This window comes from Schistocerca nitens, chromosome 3, assembly GCF_023898315.1.
Source record: "Schistocerca nitens isolate TAMUIC-IGC-003100 chromosome 3, iqSchNite1.1, whole genome shotgun sequence".
Taxonomy (NCBI): domain Eukaryota; kingdom Metazoa; phylum Arthropoda; class Insecta; order Orthoptera; family Acrididae; genus Schistocerca; species Schistocerca nitens.
In genome coordinates this window covers 679,815,837-679,836,371 of record NC_064616.1, presented here as the reverse complement: position 1 = coordinate 679,836,371, position 20,535 = coordinate 679,815,837, and the positions used below count along the sequence as shown (strand labels likewise).

Genomic DNA, 20,535 nt, shown 5'->3' with positions numbered 1-20,535 from the left:
ACGGCACGAGGGAAAAACGAGCACTTAAATTTTTCTGTGCGAGCCCTGATTTCTCTTATTTTATCGTGATGATCATTTCTCCCTATGTAGGTAGGTGCCAACATAATGTTTTCACAATCGGAAGAGAAAACTGGTGATTGAAATTTCATGATACGATCCCGTCGCAATGAAAAACGCCTTTGTTTTAATGATTGCCACTCCAATTCACGTATCATGTCGTTGACACTATCTCCCCTATTTCGCGATAATACAAAACGAGCTGCCTTTCTTTGTACTTTTTCGATGTCATATGTCAGTCCCACATGATGCGGATCCAACATCGCTCAGCAATACTCCAGAATAGGGAGGACAAGCGTGGTGTAAGCAGTCTCTTTAATAGACCTGTTGCACCTTCTAAGTGTTCTGTCAATGTATCGCAGTCTTTGGTTTGCTCTACCCACAATATTATCTATGTGATCGTTCCAATTTAGATTATTTGTAATTGTAATCTCTAAGTATTTAGTTGAATTTACAGCCTTCAAATTTGTGTGATTTATCGCGTAATTGAAATTTAGCTGATTTCTTTTAGTACTCATGTGAATAACTTCACACTTCTCCTTATTCAGGGTCAACTGCCACTTTTCGCACCATACAGATATATTATCTAAATCATTTTGCAAGTCGTTTTGATCATCTGATGACTTTACAAGACGGTAAATGACAGCATCATCTGCAAACAATATAAGATGGCTACTCAGATTGTCTCCTATGTCGTTAATATAGATCAGGAACAATAGAGGGCCTATAACACTTCTTTGGGGAACGCCGGATAATACTTCTGTTTTACTCGATGACTTTCCGTCTATTACTACGAACTGTGATCTTTCTGACAGGAAATCACGAACCCAGTCGCACAACTGAGGCGATACTCCGTAGGCACGCAGTATGGTTAGAAGACGCTTGTGAGGAACGGTGTCGAAAGCCTTCTGGAAATCTAAAAATATGGAATCAATTTGACATCCCCTGTCGATGGCACTTATTACTTCATGAGTATAAAAAGCTAGTTGTGTTTCACAACAACGATATTTTCTGAAACCGTTCTGACTATGTGTCAATAAATCGTTTTCTTCGAGGTACTTCATACTGTTCGAATACAGTATATGTTCCAAAACCCTACTGCAAATCGACGTTAGTGATATAGGCCTGTAATACAGCGGATTACTCCTACTTCCCTTTTTGGGTATAGGTGTGACTTGAGCGATTTTACAGTCTTTAGGTACGGATCTTTCTGTGAGCGAGTGGTTGTATATAATTGCTAAATATGGAGTATTTTATTAGCATACTCTGAGACTGGAATACAATCTGGACCGGAGGCCTTGCCTTTATTAAGTGGTTTAAGCTGTTTCGTTACTGCAGTGGATTATGGCTCAGAGGAACCCTGACAGCGAGGCCACCATGTTGAATAATGTTTTTCGTGGAGCCACAGGACATCCTGTTACGACTCAAACTGTGCGAAATAGTCTGCACGATGCGCAACGTCTCTCCCGACGTCCATGCCGAGGTCAATCGTTGCAACCACGACACCATACAGCGCGGTACAGAGGGACCCAACAACATGCCGCATGGACCGCTCAGGATTGGCATCACGATCTCTTCACCGATGAGTGTCGCATATGCCTTAAACCAGACAATCGTCGTAGACGTGTTTGGAGGCAACTCTGTCAGGCTGAACGCCTTAGACACACTGTCCAACGAGTGCAGCAAGGTGGAGGTTCCCTGCTGTTTTGGGGTGGCAATATGTGGGGCCGACAAACGCCGCTGGTGGTCATGGAAAGCGCCGTAAAGGCTGTACGATACGTGAATTGCCAAAGTTTTACAGAAGTTCTAAATATGGCCAGCACTTCAATGCGAGATGCTTTTAATAATTTCCACAACGAAATTCTGTCTCGAAATCTGGGAGAAAACCCAAAGAGATTCTGGTCATACATAAAGCATACTAGTGGGAATTCGCAATAGCTTCACTGCGCGATAACAACGGTGAAGTCACGGATGACAGTGCCACTAAAGCAGAATTATTAAACACGATTTTCCGAAACTCCTTCACCAAACAAGACGAAGTAAATATTCCTGAATTCTAATCAAGAACAACTGCCAAGATGAGAAACATAGAAATATATGCAATAAAAATGGGGGTTCCTATTTAAAAAAAAACGCAGTTGATATCCATAAACAGATGTAACATATTGCGAATACGTCGACAGAAAGATTCATTATTTCATCGTTACGTGATTGCAGAACAATCATTGGAGGCAGTTACTTCTGTAAAGGAGTGTGCATACGGAGCGATTTGAAGTGGTACGACCACTTAAAATTAAACTAGAATAAGGCAGATGCCAGGCTTACATTCTTTGGAAGAAACCTCGGGAAAGCCGCGCGGGGTAGCCGTGCGGTCTCAGACGTCTTGTCGCGATCCGCGCGGCTCCCCCCGTCGGAAGTTCGAGTCCTCCATCGGGTATGGGTGTGTATGTCGTCCTTGGCGTAAGTTAGTTTAAGTGTGTGAGCTTAGGGACCGGTGACCTCAGCAGTTTGGTCCCATAAGACCTTACCGCAAATTTCCAAAATTTTCCAAACCTCGGGGAACGCGCTTCATCAACAAAGGAAGTAGCTTATAAAACACAATTTCGAGTAGTACTTGAATATTGCTCGTCAGCAGTTCATTTAATAAGTGCGAAAGCTTCACGGAGGTGCTAAGCCAACTACGATGTGAACCATTGCAAGAGAGGCGCTCTGCATTACGGTGTGATTTGCTGCTAAAGTTCCGAGTGCGCACGTTCCTATCTATTGCTTCCTTCTATGTATATTTCGCGGAAAGACCACGTAAATGAAATCAGGGAGATTCGAGGTCATTCGTAGGCTTACCAGTAATCTTTCTTCCCATGAACCATACTTGGTTGGAACAGGAAAAGGGGAAGTGACATTGGTGCACAAAGTACCCTCTGCCACACACCGTAAAGTGGTCTGCGGTGTTTAGATGTAAATGTGACGATTGTAAGGTGATCATATTTTTAGATAACAAAGCATTTGACTCCAGTTTTCCTGTTAAGTGTAGTATCGGTTTTGTTAGTTTTGCGCTGAGTGTATGCTGATATTGTCCACTACATTAATCGAAATTGAGGTAAGATGTGGCAATAATTAACATTTAAACCATTTGTTGAAAGCACTGTACGTCATTTCGCAACGGTAACCCTCAGTTATAATGCTGGACGTACCATCATGTAACGAGATGTGAGAACACGTAATGCACTGAGGAACATAGTCGAATATTATCGTTTTGATGATCCAGGGCTTATGGTGCGGGGCTTACTGACCTCCAGCTCTCCGAACTCGGTGCACTGTGACACTGTACTGTGTCCACTTGTGCGCCTTTTCAGGGGAGCATTCGGTCCTAACTTCAGTTTTAAAGACGACAGTGGGTGACGGCTTCGAAGTGCGCAGGTGGAGTATTCTTGGAACAAGAAGATATTCGGCGAATGGACTGACTTGGATGTTCACCCGACTTAAAATCTATCGTAGTCGTGTGTTATGCACTGGTGAGATGTACTACAGCACGTCCACAGCCACCAACGACCGTCCAGCAGTTGACAACCGTGCTCATGGACGATTGGAACTCCTTACCACAAGAACTCCTTAACAACCCTATGGCTAGCATGGGAGCACGTTGCACAGCTTGCATTGCCGTCACTGGTGATCACACAGCCTTTTAAGAACGATGTTCCACCTTTTCTAATGCCCAAGAGACCGTCAGAAGTAGGGGTGTCTTCACTGTAATTACTGTCTTTGAATAAAAGTATCATTTCTGTTCATCTCACTGCGTATTTCTTTCAGTTACTTTGTATTCTGTACTGTAGGCTAGCAGTTGTTTCTATGGATGGTCGAAGTTTCATCAAGCTGTGTTACTTGCCAGTGACACATCATGCGAAAGTTACTTTTGTCCTTAAGTTCTGCACACTAGGGTACAAGACAGAAAAGTGACAAATATCAGTGGATAGAGCGTCTCTCCAAGTTTCGATTCGTACTACGTGCCACAGCATAGTTGCACTAGGCGCGGGCGTGTCAGAACGTGTAAGCAAATCATGTACTGCGTGTTGTCGCATCAAATTACTGCGCGCCTGCAGATAGGTATCCAAATGAACTGAATATATATGTGGGCTGCTGTCGCGCTTTCCATGGCAATTTATGTCAACGAAGTCAATAAATATGCACGCGTTGAAGTACGACGCGTCACAAGAGATGCTCACATTGAGCCCTTGTTATGAGTTATAAACTTGGAGATATGCTCTATTCACTAATATGCATCCATTTTCTGTATGTCATATAGTTTTATCACACTCACCTTCTGAATCCCTGGAGGTACTTATGGATAATCTTAAACACACGGAACACTACAGCTCCAACTTGTTTGTGTAACATTTGCCACGTTTCCGTCATGTAGAACGAATAATTACGAGAGTACGGAAACTAAAATCACCACCAAACATTCAAAGCACACTAAGTAACGTGTAGAACAGCCAGGAACGTCGGAATGAATCTACTGACTGCAGTCTCCCAACACCCGCATCTGTAGCAGCATATGTTTATAGCTGAAGACAAAAGTCAGTAAGCAGTTCAAGTAGTAATTTTGGCATGCATAAAAATGGATTAGCTAGATAGAGGCAAGTGATACTGGAATAAATTGCTCCCAACCGCATGTATGCACACTGGAGATTGACTTTAATTTTAAAAATTGCGCGTGGCTAGCTAGCGACACTCATGTTACCACATACATGCTTCATACATAAGTGAAAAAAATTCTCTGATGTTAACACAGAGAGATTTACGAACAACATTCGCCTATTACCTTTAAATTGGCATAGATCCCCGTGGTATCCCTCTTCGCAGATGCAGCTGAACCCATTAGCCTCGTCCAAGCAACGTGCGTCATTCTTGCACGGGGAAGAGGCACAAAAATCTGAAAACAGATATTTTCACCATTAGTTGAAGCAAGCAAATGGATAATCTTTAAGTGGTGTTTTATAGTTCGAGAGTTTAAATAACAATTTATTTGGAAACTCGTCAATCAATAATTTTATTGTTTCTTCACATTTTCTTTTCATGTCTTTAGTTTAACTGAATCCTAATATGCTCTCTGGACAATCTCCTTCACTGCAATGCAGAAAATACTGTAACATCCTCGTCCTTTTTGTTTAATCGGTAACTAATAGTTATAGTTGCTTACAAAACTAAAACAAACAGACGGTAATGTACATCTAAAGTACCGTGATTAAATTATGGCTATTAAATTGCGTTAGTATTGTGCTTCACGTTTTATATTACAGGTCCTTCTAAGCATCAGTGACACTTGCCTAAAAAGTTCTGATTCGGTAGATAACTACTAGATAACTCCCTCTATGAGAAATGCTACAGGGTAAACAAACAACATGATTCATGAAGCATAATTCATTTATTAAAGGGACAAAAAATCTGGCGAAATGCAGAATGGCGCTGACAAATAATTTTCAGCCAACGTAAAAGCTGTTATGAAGGGTGATGAAAACATTATAAGTTCCCTGTATTTCAATGAAGAGTTCTCAGATAGCCGTGTCTTACGACAACTTTCTATCAAAAGAAGACACCGAGCAAAAATGTTGCCCTCAAATGGTACAAATAAGAACGTTGCATGCTTGGAGAGAGGGAATTTGTGATGACCTTATATAACGTAAGCAACCCTCGCCCCATTACTAATCATCATTCTTGAAGACAGTCATATCAGTAACTGCCCAAGACTATAAGACAGCAAAATGTTGTATTGTACAGCGTTCAAATGATAGGTAGCAGTTTATATTTAAACAAAAACAGCTCTTAGGAGTTACACACAACCTATAATTTAATACTGACTCATCTTTCATAATTATAAGAATTATCTTCTACGTGAACGAAGTAATACTAGTAATACGCGAGCATTATTCATTCTCTCAATCATTTCCCCATCATATAATTTTCCTGTTCTCTCTTATTCCAGCATGGTCTGGCAGTGCCTGTTTCTAATGTGTGATTCTTAGTGTTTTACTTTCCAGAACAAAATAGAATTAATAAGAAAACGTTGTAGCTATTCGGAGATCTGCAGTGTTAAGAGTTGTGCTCACAGACTGCCGGAGAATGTGAAGTCAGAAATGACACAACGTTAACGTGCCTTACATAGTTACAATATGAATATGATAGATTGTGTGCTTACCTATGTCAGTTTCACAGTTCTTCCCAGAATAACCAGGTAGGCAGAGGCAGTGGTAGTCATTGGTATCATCTTGGCAAGTTCCTCCATTATAGCAAATATTTGACACACATTCGTCAGTTTCTTTCTCGCAGAACTCTCCTGCAAATTGAAATTTGAAACAGTTCTAGAAAACACAGAAGAGAATCAGCGTAACGCATCTATGTGCTAGTTTAGTGGCTTCCACCTACAGGCTCGTTCCTGACAGCTGACAAATTGCTGTGCCCAATTACTACACTTAATGTGATGAAGTAATAGAAGACCGTTGCCCTGCTTGTTCCGGCTCTGCGCAGGTACGTCGTTGACGGGACGCCCATTAGGCACAAAACTTCCATTTTCGAATCAAGTACACAATAATCAATTTCTTACGTAAAGCTGTAGTTCCTGAAACTCGCTTTGTAAGAGATAGTGTCTGTCTGTATCTACGAAGAACTAGGCTGCTGTGGAGTGTTCAACAACGAATTCACGAGAACCGTAGTGCGAAATTTTTGAAATACCTCGGTAATCGTGTAATCCTTTATGTCACTCAGCGAGATACCATCTGAGATGAAGGGCGTGTAGCACATTTCTAAGGCTTCTAACTGTGACTAGTATGCTATTGAGAGGAGATTCCGCCTTGCAATCGATCACGTCTCTGGAACATGCAAACGGGAGATAGTGTACGGAGGGCGTCGTTTCATGAAAAACTCTATAAATACACGAACTCCCAAATAAGATCAGAAGATAAAGGAATGATTTTTTCACTTTGCAGCGAAGTGTGTGCTGGAATGACACTTCTTGTCAGGTTAAAACTTGTACCCGATTGGGAGTCGACCTCGGCACTTCTGCTTTTTGCGGGCAAATGGTTTACCGATTGAGCAATCCAAACATATAGCCACGAAATGGAAAGGCCTTGAGATCCACTCTAGTCTAGTACACAGATTTAATCCTGCAGGAAGTTTCATATGAAGATGATTACTAGTCATCATTGACTTCGGTAGTTACAAAAGTTGCTCTTAGTTAACGCTGATACAGACCAGTCAGTATAGACGAAATACTGCTTTATCAATGCTGTCCCAGTATCCACTGCTGTTGCTGTACACGCGGTTTCAATATATTTCCTAAGGTCGATAGTGTATCTCAGTTTCTACGGTGTTCACTCTTCCCTAAGGTTACACATAGCTAGTATTCAAATGGCGTTTAACCGAGAGAACTTGAGGGAATAATACCACTTCTACTCAGCGGCCTGAAAAGACTGGCATTACGTAACAACGTAAGGCTGTACAGTTATTTGGTAATACGTCATTTTATAGGACGTAAAACTGCCAATTTTTGGATACTGCAAGAATGATGAATAAGGCGAAACTACGTACCCATTTCAAATATAATTGGCCTTGTTGTCTTTTCAAAAAATAATGGTCCAATCAGGCACCTACATGACAATGCACACCGAATATTAATTGCTGATAAAGTGATCTTTTGGACAGAATACGTTCCGAAACCAGTCACAGTATTTCATTTCCCGTTTCAGTCGTCTTCGTTTGATGAAAGCAAATAACATAGCTAGCACAATTTGAATCTTGCTATTTAAGAATCCTATCCCCAGCGTTTTGTGTTTCTTTTTAATAGACTTTAGTAGATGTGGTTTAAAACCTCCCATATTATAGAAACGTGGAGACGAACACGTTTCTCCCAACGAGAGACCACTTTACTGTTACCGTCACAGTAGAATGTTTAAATTTGTTGACGGAGCCACCGCTTCATCACTATCAAAGCGAAGTCCTCGTAAGTGTTCTTAAGTTATGGAAAGAGTTGAAAAACGGATGTGGACAAGTCAGAGACTGTACGGAGGATGAACGATGACAGTGAACCTAAGGCGCCGAATTGTTGCAGATGTCACAGTGCTCGTGTGTGGTATGACATTGTCATGCTGAAGGACAGAGTGCTCCATGTACGGACGATCTCTGCGGATTCGCGCTTTCAGCTTTCTGAGGGCCTCGCACGCACCAACAAAGTTACGTTACACACCGTCTCGTTACATGCTACAATTCGGACCCCTTTAGTGGCAGAGGGTTGCAACTTGCGTTAGCGAAGCGGGAAAGTCGACCGAGTAACATGTATGACATATAATACCTCAAACGATTTTGAGAACAGAATAAAAAACGCGGATGCATTACTTTTCAACACGCCCTCTCATGCATGCATGTATATACGTTCCACATCTTCCCTTAAACCACTGCCTGCTTTCAACCAAACTAGAAACAAATATCGCTTAATGTCTGGAAGGAATCGCTGTGGTATAAGAACCACCTGTCTATCAAAGGGGTGGGATGGGGTGAAAAACAAGTGTAGCCCATGACGCGCGAATACCCAGATTTTACTCATATAGTATTAAAGAATGAGAGCACTTAGTGACTTGCAACGAACTTTTCACGTAATATCAAACCTTTACGAAACTATCTCGCTGAAAATTCGCACAAAATCACGAAAGGAAAAAGGTTTATAGCTTACTACATTTTCGCTGTTCTTGCAGTGAAACTGCTGCATTAGGGATGGCGTTTTAATTTATTGTTTCCTTGCTACTCTCTGTATTTGAGCATCATTTTGCAGACGGTAGTGACAAATACAACTGAACACACCTGTAAAATTATATCAGATATTTCAGAAAGTATGACCTCATAAACACTGAGTTGCGTGATGACTGCCGCATATTGCATCACGTTTAAATTTATTGCTGCTTTGCTGCTAACTCTACTCGCAACACATTTCGCATACAGTATCATCATATTTCGCCGAATTTACCTACAAAATTATATCATTGTACACCACATAGTTCAGGAGATAGGACGACCGTGAAAGGGAAACCGAATGACGGAATTAGGTGGAGATACAGCTGGAATATGTGTAAAAAAATAATGTGTAAAATATTTTAAATATACGTAACACGCGCATATGCGGGCAATGTTGTAGATAAAAAAATTACCCTAAACCCACGGATCGATTTCAGCCAAACTTGGTACAAATATTACTTACTATCAGGAAAGAAATGCTGTGGGAGGTAAGACCCACCAGTCTATTGGGGATGGGGTGATAGCTTGGTGATGGAGAGAGAAGGTGGGCGGAAAAGATGGATAAAGAGGGGGCAAAGAGCAAATGGACACAGGTAGGTGGGAGGAGCAGGTGGTCAGACGGAGGAGGAGGAGAAAATGGACAGACAATGGGAGTAGGTTGAGATAGGCGTAGAGAGGAGGAAGGAGGAGATGGACAGAGAGAGTGGAGAGGAGAAGTGGAAAGTGAGAGTGAGGAGGTGGAGATTGGCTTAGAAGCGGTGAGTAGGTGAACCTATAGTGGGAGGGTGGGGAGGAAGTGGAGAAAGACTTAGAGAGGGGAAGAAAGTAATGGACAGGGAGATGGGGGAGGAGCAGATGGACGGAGTGACGGTGGAGGGGTAGGAAAGGAGGCTGGTGGAGATGGGCAAAGAGGGGGGGAGGGAGGGGAAGAGATGAATTAACAGAAGATAGGAATAGATACATACACAGACAACGCCGGGTACTCAGCTAGTAGTTGATAAATCGGAGAAGCATTCCAAACATACTTTGTGGGAGCCACACATGATCCATGAGTTCCCAAACAGTCATGACTTCTAAAAATTTTTTATCCCACACTTGAGATTGCATTGTCATCGAACTTCAACAGAATTCTCAGCTTTCCAAGCCACTTTTAACTATCGGTCTCTGCTTTAAGAAAAAGTGCATATCTAATATGTTTATTGGTACATCAGTCACACGAAGATATTAGTACAGAGTTATTATATGAAGTCTCTTAAGAGAATATCCTACTACAAATTCATATGGTATTTCAGCTGAACCTCCGAAAATATTACGCTCTTATCAACTATGAATGTTTCTATATAAAATGTTTGAAAATTACAGGTCAGCAGTCAAATATTGGCTAGAAGGTACACGTTAATAGACAATAGAAGGAAAATTAGGAAGACCCATGAAGGAATGATGAGCTTTAGCGTTTCAGTGGATTCAGTAATGAGCTCAGCAATTTATTGAACCCTAAAAATGTATTGGATACTACGAAGTGTAACATGCAGCCTGTATGTTAGTGTATACAGAACGTACCGACAGAAACATGAAATTATTTTCGGTATAATTAAGCGGTATTAATCGAGCGGTGTGTCATCATAGACCTTACGAAATCTATGGCAGTTGAATATTAATAATAGAAATTAAAATTATTTTGACATAAACATGCACTGAGGTGACATATGTCGTGGCACACATCATTCTGTCCGGGGCAGTACAGCAACTCGACGTGGCATGGACTCAACAACTCGTTGGAAATCCCCTGCAGAAATACTGAGGCATACTGTCTATAGCCACCCATAAAAGCGGAAGTGTTGCCGGTGTAGGATTTTGTGCACGAACTGATCTCTCCATTGTACCATAAATATTCCGTGGGATTCATGTCGAGCGATCTGGGTGTCCATACCATTCGCTCGAATTGTACAGAATGTTCTTCAAGCCATTCGAGAACAATTGTGGCCCGAACATGGTGCACTGATATCCATAAAAGTTCCATCGTTGAGTAGGTGCAGATGGTTTCTAAGTAGCCGAACGTAAACATTTTCAGTCAATAATAGGTTTAGCATGACCAAAGGACGCTGTACACACCATGTAAACACAGCCTGTAACATTTTCCCTGATCAATAACAATCCGCCTGTCATCACTGAGGAAGTGGATGACATACCTTCTGGAGTCACTTAGTTCACATAACTATTTTTCATTTGATAATAATATTTATAAGCAAGCAGATGGCATAGCTATGCGGAGTTGTCTCTCAGGCTTTCTCGCCGATGTACTATTTGTAAGCAATCCAGAAAACGGGTATTTTTCTCGTTTATCTGCTTAGAACTCCCATATCCTTTTTTATAGAAGGTATGCCGATGACATATTAATAGTTTGTAAAGGCCAGGGAGTTGATACTGACACCCCTTTACTCGATTGTAATAGTTTTCAGAACAAATTCCGTTTTACTCATAAAGACATGGATCAGCAGGGTGTGCTAAATTACTTAGATTTATCCCTTCAGTTGGTTACTAATATGATGTGTTTCGATTTTTTGTAGAAAACCTACCACTGGCTCTTCAGTGATTCACGCTACACCAGCCCACCCAAGGCAATATAAGTCAAGCTTTTTCATATCGGCGATTGCTCGAATGTTTGAAGTTCCCCTTTCCTTGGAATCTATTGAAAAAGATATTAGCAACCTTTCGTATATAGCACACGAGAATGGTTGTAGTGCGTCATTGGTCCGTCGTTTATGCAACGAATACCAGCAAGGAGTGGAGCTTAAGACCGCGAGTTCACAACCACAAACGGTTGACAATGATATGCGTTTAGCTATTCCCTTTTTGGGCCCCTTTTGTTATGACTTCGTCAAACTGTTTAGTAATACAAAGGTACAAATTGTGTTCTCTAGAAATGTTGGAACACAGTTCCCCCTTTCTGACAATGAGAAACTTAAGTCTTTTACCTTCTCGAGATCGGGAGTACATCAAATTAAATGTCTCCATTGTGACACACAATGTATCAGCCAAACGGGGAGGTCGCTTGTCGCCATTTTTAGTGAGCATCTTTTGACAAAAAAAGGATAACTTGAAAAATATTCTCACTTCGCGCAACATTTGAAAACTTCTCGACATCGTGTACCATCCATAAATGATCTCGATATTTTGCAAGTTGTACAAAAAGGGAAGAAGATTAATATCCGGGAAGAATTTGAAATTTCTAAAAGAGTCTATGTTAAGAGCCTAGGCGTGCTCAACGACGCCGACCGTTGTGGCCGAGCGGTCCTAGGCGCTTCTGTCCGGAACCGCGCTGCTGCTACGGTCGCAGGTTCGAATCCTGCCTCGGGCATGGATGTGTGTGATGTCCTTAGGTTAGTTACGTTCAAGTAGTTCTAAGTCTAGGGGACTGATGACCTCAGATGTTGTCCCATAGTGCTCAGAGCTCAACGACGTTGTAAACATCCCCTGAGTTATGTTGAGAGTAACGTGTGACTCTTGTACGATTTTATTTTTTATATTACTCACATACTCTCTGAGCCAAGGTCTCTTAACCCACAATATTAGTTCCTTTATCTCCAACCTCATTTATGTGGTTTTTTATGTTTTTTCCGCTTACCGCTCTTCGTCTTGAAACATATTCTTATTTATTTCCGTAGGTGGATGTGTCCTGTACGTTTTACTGGACGACGTGACATTTTTGGTGATTGCGGGACGTTCTGTACTCTTGCCAGTAGTCCTCGTTTTTTTTTTTTTCTTTTTACGTGGTGAGTTTGTCTTTAGATGTGCTCTTTTCAAAACTCAGGTCATGGTTTCCCCGTTGTTTTATTTAACCAACAATGTAGATTTATAGCTGTGTCCTGGCTCACAAATTAGTACTGAGGATATTTGTTATTCCCCAGATGTCTGGTGATGCTCCTTTGAGAGCGTAACGCCTCACAACTGTGTCCTTGTGACATGGCGCATTGTCATCCATAAAAATTCCATCCTTGTTTGGGAACATGAAGTACATGCATGGTTGCAAATGGTCTTCAGGTAGCCGCAAATAATCATTTTCAGTCAATGATCAATGTAGTTGGGCCAGAGGACCCAGTCCATTCCATGGAAAAACAACCCACACCATTATGAAGCCACCACCAGCTTGCACAGTGCCTTTTTGACATTTTGGGTAGATGGCTTCGTGGGGTCTGAGCCTCATTCGAAGCCTACCAGCTCTTACCAACTGAGATCTGGACTTACCTGACCAGGCCACGGTTTTCCAGTCGTCTAGGTCCAACCGATATGGTCACGAACCCAAGACAGCCGCTGCAAGCGAAATTGTACTGTTATTAAAAGGTTCTCGCGTCTGTTGTCTGCTACCATAGCCCGTGAACGCCAAATTTCGCCGCACTGTCCTAACCTGTTCGCCGTACTTCCTACTTCGATTTATGCGGTTAATTCACTGCATGTTAGCACTGACAACTTTACGCAAACGCCACTGCTCTCGTGCGTTAAGTGCAGGCCGTCGGCGACTGCGTTGTCCGTGGTGAGAGGTAACGCCTGAAATTCGGCATTCTCGGCACACTCTTGACACTGTAGTTCGCGGAGTACTGAATTTCCTAAAGATTTCCGCAATGGAATGTCCCACGCGTCTAGCTCCAACTACCATTCCGCGGTCAAAGTCTGTTAATTCTCGTCGCGCGGCCCACATCACGTCGGAAAGCTTTTCACATGAATCATCTGAGTACAAATGACAGCTTCGCCAATGCACTATCCTTTTATACCCGTATATGCTACACTGCCACCATGTGTATATGTGGATATCGCTATTGTACGACTTCACACCTTAGAGTAATATGTAACGTAAATTTGGTTCTCGGTTACGGTTATCCAACAGTGCACCTTCCATACACCTAATTTTCGTACGTTGGGCCTCAAAATGTTGGTTGGTTGGTTGGTTGGTTTGTTGGTTTAAAGATTAAAGGGACCAAAGTGCAAAGGTCATCGGTCCCTTGTTTCATAAACGCACAGAGCATATTGAAACCATCCACCAGTCAGCCTAACCACTAAAATAAAAATTCCAGGGGAAGAAAAGCCCCAAGGTCAATGGTAAGGCAACATGGAAAATGGAGCACAGCAACAAAAACAACATAGAGAAGAAAGGCAGAAAGAATTAAAACTGTACGGCAGCGGACCGTGGCTAGTCGACCACGAAAATAAAAGAATGAACCAGCCACTCTGCAACACGTTAAAACCTCCAGCCTAAAAGATTAGGGTGGAGTCGAATTACAACACAAAGCTAAGTAAAAGATACAGCACAAAAGAGTGTGACGCAATAAAATTAGATGGGCCTATAAGAGCCGCTTGCGCGAATAAAACTTAAAACCCGATCTGCCATAGAGACACTGTCACCTAAAAGAGATGATAAATCACCCAGGAGATTAAAAGTTCGCCTGAGGGCGGTTAACATAGGACATTCCAACAACATATGGGCCACCGTCATGTTTGCACCACAACGACAATGAGCGGGGTCCTCTCGACGCAGCAGATGACCATGCGTCAGCCAAGAGTGACCAGTGCGGAGCCTACAGAGAAAACAGAATCCCTGCGAAAGGCCCGCATGAAGGAGCCCCACACAGTCGTGGTCTCCTTTACTCGCCGCAGCTTGCTGGGTGCAGAGTGCGCCATTCGGCTCCCCACATCCCAAAGACCCGACGGCGCAACACCGATCGGAGATCAGTTGCTGGGAGGCCGATCTCCAACGTCAGTTTGCGGGTAGCCTCTTTGGCTAACTTATCGGCGAGTTCGTTTCCCACTATCCCAACGTGTCCCGGGGTCCATATGAACACCACCGAACGTACACGCTATTCAAGAGCGTGAACGGACTCCTGGATGGCAACAACAATGGGATGGCGTGGGTAGCATTGGTCAAGAGCCTGTAGACTACTGAGAGAGTCACTGCAAATGACGAAGGACTCTCCAGTGCTGGTACGAATATGCTTAAGGACACGAAAAATGGCTGTTAGCTCTGCGGTGTAAACACTGCAGCCCTCCGGCAAGGAGCGCTGGTCTACATAGTCCGCATGAACATAAGCGTACCCCACATGGCCATCAACCATCGAGCCATCGGTATAGATAACCTCCGAGTCACGGGATGTGTCTAGGAGAGCAAGAAATTGGCGGCGCAAGCTGCAGGAGGAACTGAATCTTTTTGCCATCGTGAGAGCTCCAGCCGAAGCTGCGGCCGACGAATACACCAAGGTGGTGTATGTGGGTGGACCTGGAAAGCAGACGGAGGAGGCAAAGACTCGATTTCACTAAGGAGTGACCAAACACGGATCCCAATTGTATGGCCTGATCGCTGCCGCCGGTGTGGGATATGGACTGCCGCATTAGCGAAAAGGAGACGGTAGTTTGGGTGACGGGGCGAACAACGGTGCAGCATAGTTGGCTAAGAGTTGCCTCCAAATGTCTCAATCACTTCACGTACTAGGTAGATGACGAAGCAATAGCGATATTATAAAGTTTTGGGAAGAAAATAATAGGCCCAGAATATTAATCTGTGCTACAATTGATTACAGGTTATTTGCTCATTTGAAGAAAAGGGGAATTATATAGAATTGATGGTAATGAATATCGTCTGGGAAATAAAAAAAAGAAATATGTCTTTTACGGTCCTTCTTAAATTTGACATCTGAACGATTTATTTCAAAATCTTAAACACAATCATTTACAACTCTGATTAATAAAGTATGAACGAATTTAAATGCATTCCGGCCATATATAGATGAGAAAGAAAGACTGAGACAAATGTAGTGACATAGAGTTTACACCAAAATTTGGTACAGTTCGGGACTACCTCTCGTATGTTGCTGCGTGTAGAAAAGGGTTGGCGCAGGAGTGAAGAGCGAGCTAAAGAACAATGGTGTGCGAGATGGATGAGAGGGAATGCAGAGAAATGTGGGAGGGGGGTGGATGAAACGTGTGCCCTCGAGAGCGAAATTGTGGCACAGGATCGCCTGATACGTTGGGGACCCTCGCCAGCACAGGCATACCGTTTCTTCTGCTTTGGCGTTACTGCGATCGATTTATGGAAATGAGCTGTCTCAGAACTTATTTAGCGGGAAAAAATTGCCATGATTGATTAGGTTCGCTGTCAAGCGAATTCCGACGGCCTATCCTGTGATGCAGTACCGGAGGTGGCCTCACACAAGAGTGGCGCTGCGGTAATCCGCGGTGTGTCGTTAAAATGCACAATTCTCCACTGTAGCGAGCGCAGAGTTCAGAGTGACTTGAATCTGTCTAATACTTGTCAACGTAATTTGAAGTGCAATCCTGTTTGATATCATAATACAGACTTCACTAGCAACGTTTACAGTACATGACGGGGAGAGAGCTACATACCATTACTAATTTTTCTATTTCCTGTCCCACTCGAGAGAGCAGTAACGGAAATCTGTTTGTATAATCTCCATTGCGTTGTGCTTACGAGAAATGCACTATGCATGCCAAGACAAGACGAAATCAAAACAAAAGAAGGTTGTGGCTTAACGTCCTGTCGACGATGAAGCCTTTAGAGACAAGGAGGAAGAAGAAAACTGGTCTCTTCACTTTCAAAGCAACTTTTCGGGAAACTCGCTTAATCAATCCAGTGAGATCATGGGGAACCAAAATCTGGAAGGCTAGAAGAGAATGTGAACATGGCACTTCATAAACCAGAGTCTAGTGCCCTAGCTACTGTGACACCTTGCATACGTGTCTGAAAGTTTATGGACAATGAATTCGAGGTAAAATACGACAACATGAGATATGTGTCTCTTGTTAGAAGGGGGCAATATAGACAATTTTTTGAATTCAACAGGAATGAGTGATACGTTCATAACTTCGGGCTTTCTGTGACAGAGTTTATGTTAGAGTACGCGTGTTCGTGTGTAATATCCGAGAATTTTAAAACAGGGGCAACTAAAGCAAAAACAGTTATACATTATTGGTTGACAATTCATACAATGAATAGTTTTTTAAAATAAAGGTGTTAAAAACATAAAATTAAACGGAATGAAATGTCCAATGGTCCATTATAGCTGCATTTATTCATCTCACTTACAAACCCACACAACCGGTTTCGCAACTTTTACATTTGCATCAGAAGATGCAACTTAAATGTTATCTCATAGGTTACAGAATGCTGCAGGGTAACAACTGGCGTGGTTGGATGAGGTTTCAGCCATCCTCACTTGATAAAAAACCATCGTCAATTGATAAAAAGACCATCGTCAATGATGAAAGTCATGTCTGTGTTAAGTCGCGAACTGCACATTCCGATTAAAATATGGTCTTGTCGGCCTATTTCAGGGAACCAAATGCCCCTGGTAGATGATATTGCGGGATGTACTGCGCCTGTAGTGACAAAAGCCAACTCGCTCATATGTGTTCTCCATCAACATACCAGCTGACAACATAAGCTACGAGCGTCCCTTATATTGTCGAAGCGGATGCTGACACGGTGACGGAAACTGAACTAACACGAGTAACACGGAAAATAAGAAAGCTCGACGCTAGTGCTTTGCTGGTGACTTACGGTCACCCGCTATTAGACCCGGCTCTGTGTATTACATAAAACTGAACCGGAATATTACTAAATACAATAATGTTGCTAAGATGAAATACTTATTTCTGAATCATTAAAACGCAATTATCAATTATTGAAACAGTGTAGACATTAAATAGAACAGATGACCTTCAAGTGGACCAGCAGTGGAAGTAGTCATGAATTTAATGTAAAAAAGCTGCAGTAAGCTAACCAACTAATCAGATGATGAGACGCCTAACTTCAGAAATTTAAGTAGTCAAAATTGGTCAATTAAGCTCGGTGACTTAACTCCGTTTCATTATTGAGAGTATTATCAGGGGACTGTCTTATGGACTACTGGCCATTAAAATTGCTACACCACGAAGATGACGTGCTAAAGACGCGAAATTTAACCGACAGGACGAAGATGCTTTTCAGAGCGACACCTACAACGTGCTGACATGAAGAAAGATTCCAACCGATTTCTCATACACAAACATTAGTTGACCGCCGGCGTTGCCTGGTGAAACGTTGTTGTGATGCCTCGTGTAAGGAGGAGAAATGCGTACCATCACGTTTCCGACTTCGATAAAGGTCGGGTTGTAGCCTATCGCGCTTGCGGTTTATCGTATCGCGACACTGCTGCTCGCGTTAGTCGAGATCCAATGACTGTTAGCAGAATATGGAATCGGTGAGTTCAGGAGGGTAACACGGAACGCGGTGCTGGAGCCCAACGGCCTCGTATCACTAGCAGTCGAGATGACAGGCCTCTTATCCGCATGGCTGTAACAGATCGAGCAGCCACGTCTCGATCCCTGAGTCAACAGATGGGGACGTTTAAAAGACAATAACCATCTGCACGAACAGTACGACGACGTTTGCAGCAGCATGGACTATCAGCTCGGAGACCATGGCTGCGGATACCCTTGACGCTGCGGCACAGACAGGAGCGCCTGCGACGGTGTACTCAACGATGAACCTGGGTGCAAGAATGGCAAAACGTCATTTTTTGGGATGAATCCTGTTTCTGTTTACAGCATCATGATGGTCGCATCCGTGTTTGGCGACATCGCGGTGAACGCACATTGGAAACGTGTATTCGTCATCGCCATACTGGCGTATCACCCGGCGTGATGGTATTGGGTGCCACTGGTTACACGTCTCGGTCACCTCTTGTTCAAATTGACGGCACTTTGAACAGTGGACGTTACATTTCAGATGTGTTATGACCCGTCATTAGATCCCTGCGAACCCCTACATTTCAGCAGGATAATCCACGACCGCATTTTGCAGGTCCTGTACGGGCCTTTCTGGATACAGAAAATGTTCGACTGCTGCCCTGGCCATGACATTCTCCAGATCTCTCACCAACTGAAAACGTCTGGTCAATGGTGGCCGAGCAACTGGCTCGTCACAATACGCCAGTCACTACTCTTGATGAACTGTGGTACCGTGTTGAAGCCGCATGGGCAGCTGTACCTGTACACGCCATCCAAGCTCTGTTTGACTCAATGCCCAGGCATATCAAGGCCGTTATTACGGCCAGAGGTGGTTGTTCTGGGTACTGATTTCTGAGGATCTATGCACCCAAATTGCGTGAAAATGTAATCACATGTCAGTTCTAGTATAATATATTTGTCCTATGTATACCCGTTTATCATCTGCACTTCTTCTTGGTGTAGCAATTTTAATGGAGAGCACATTTAAGACAGCGCTTTCTCTCTTTATGTAGTATATCCAAGTTGTGTAGATTTGAAATAGAATGTTGGTTATCTCATAAATAAGATGTTAGCGCGGATTTATAACTGCTCACGTTGAGATTTTTTTTAAAGCTAATTTCGAAAGCCCTATCCGTTTTTTCACTGTACTTTTGAGAACAGTCATTACAGGAAATGGATAACTCCTGTGTTCTTAGATGGGTTGGTGATTCACTGTTCCCTGTGTCTATACATGGAACCTACATTCTGCGGAATGAAAAATGCTGAATTTATGTTATTCTTTTTTAAATGATTATCTATTCTTTCTGGACGGGAGCCATAGTAGGAAACGCTGTGGTAGTACTTGTTGCCCTGCTTAACAGATGATAAAATGGTAGAAACCGTGGAGTGGTTACTGCCAGAACGTGTCTCGCTCAATACGTCCTTATCAATACTGTGAACACAATTTGTATCGTAACCATTAGATAGTGCGATAGTTTGTGTAGCTTGGTACTCCCGATCGAAAGTGTGGGGTGTTAGGGGGACCTGATGGAGGCGGTAAAGAAGCGAACGAAAGGCAGCCTTTTTATATTTCATGGGATGATAAGAAGAACGATGGAGTACGTTGTCAGTAGCAGACGGTATCTGGTAAATATCAAAAACAAAAAAACTGTTTCTTAATATGAGTAAGAAATCAAGGTAATGAAATGTGCCATTAACACTGTGTTCGACTGTAAATGGAATATCAGACTGATGTGAACTCAGATGGCCCACAAGGATACCGCAAAAGTCATTGCGGCCTTAAAACAGTAAGAGAACGCCATCAACGTAACGAAACCAACCGAGGATTTCTCTACCGCAAGATGGGCATTATGCACAAAATCGTGTGCAGACTTGGACTGAATACTGTTTGCCAGGCAGTGAGACAAAGGACAACCCATTGCTAGTCCCTGTTTTTGAATGACAAGAGTCACCAAATTAGAAGTAACTATAATTAAGAATAATTCCTACGACTTCAGCATTTCATTAATTTCGTCGGGTAGACATCTATGGGTACGAAGATTTTCAGCAATAATATTCCGGACTTGGTCCGTAGGTACGTAGGTATATATATTTTTAATATCTAAAGATGCTATGTTGACATCAGTGGGAATGTTCAAGTCATTTAGAATGGAAATTAGATGTGAACGGTTGTGTAACAAAAAACTAGATGGGTGCATCAAGGCACTGTTGGTCTGGATTGTCCCACTCCTCAACGGCGATTCGGCGGAGATCCCTCAGAGTGGTTGGTCGGTCACAAACAGCCCTTTTCAATCTGTCCCAGGCATGTTCGATAGGGTTCATGTCTGCAGAACATGCTGACCACTCTAGTCGAGCGATGTCGTTATCCTGAAGGAAATCATTCACAAGATGTGCACGATGGGGGCGCGAATTGCTGTCCATTAGGAC

General features: G+C 42.8%; 1 protein-coding gene across 1 annotated transcript in view; it reads right to left on the bottom strand.

The window, feature by feature from the left end:
- The window catches only part of LOC126249386 (uncharacterized), a 238,892-nt gene that overhangs the window by 202,641 nt on the left and 15,716 nt on the right, over nucleotides 1-20,535 (bottom strand). The window contains exons 4-5 of the mRNA XM_049951039.1: nucleotides 6,251-6,388; nucleotides 4,877-4,987 (exon numbers count right to left, since the gene is read on the bottom strand). Coding sequence (XP_049806996.1) covers nucleotides 4,877-4,987; nucleotides 6,251-6,388 — 249 coding nt within the window. The remainder of the gene's footprint in view (nucleotides 1-4,876; nucleotides 4,988-6,250; nucleotides 6,389-20,535) is intronic.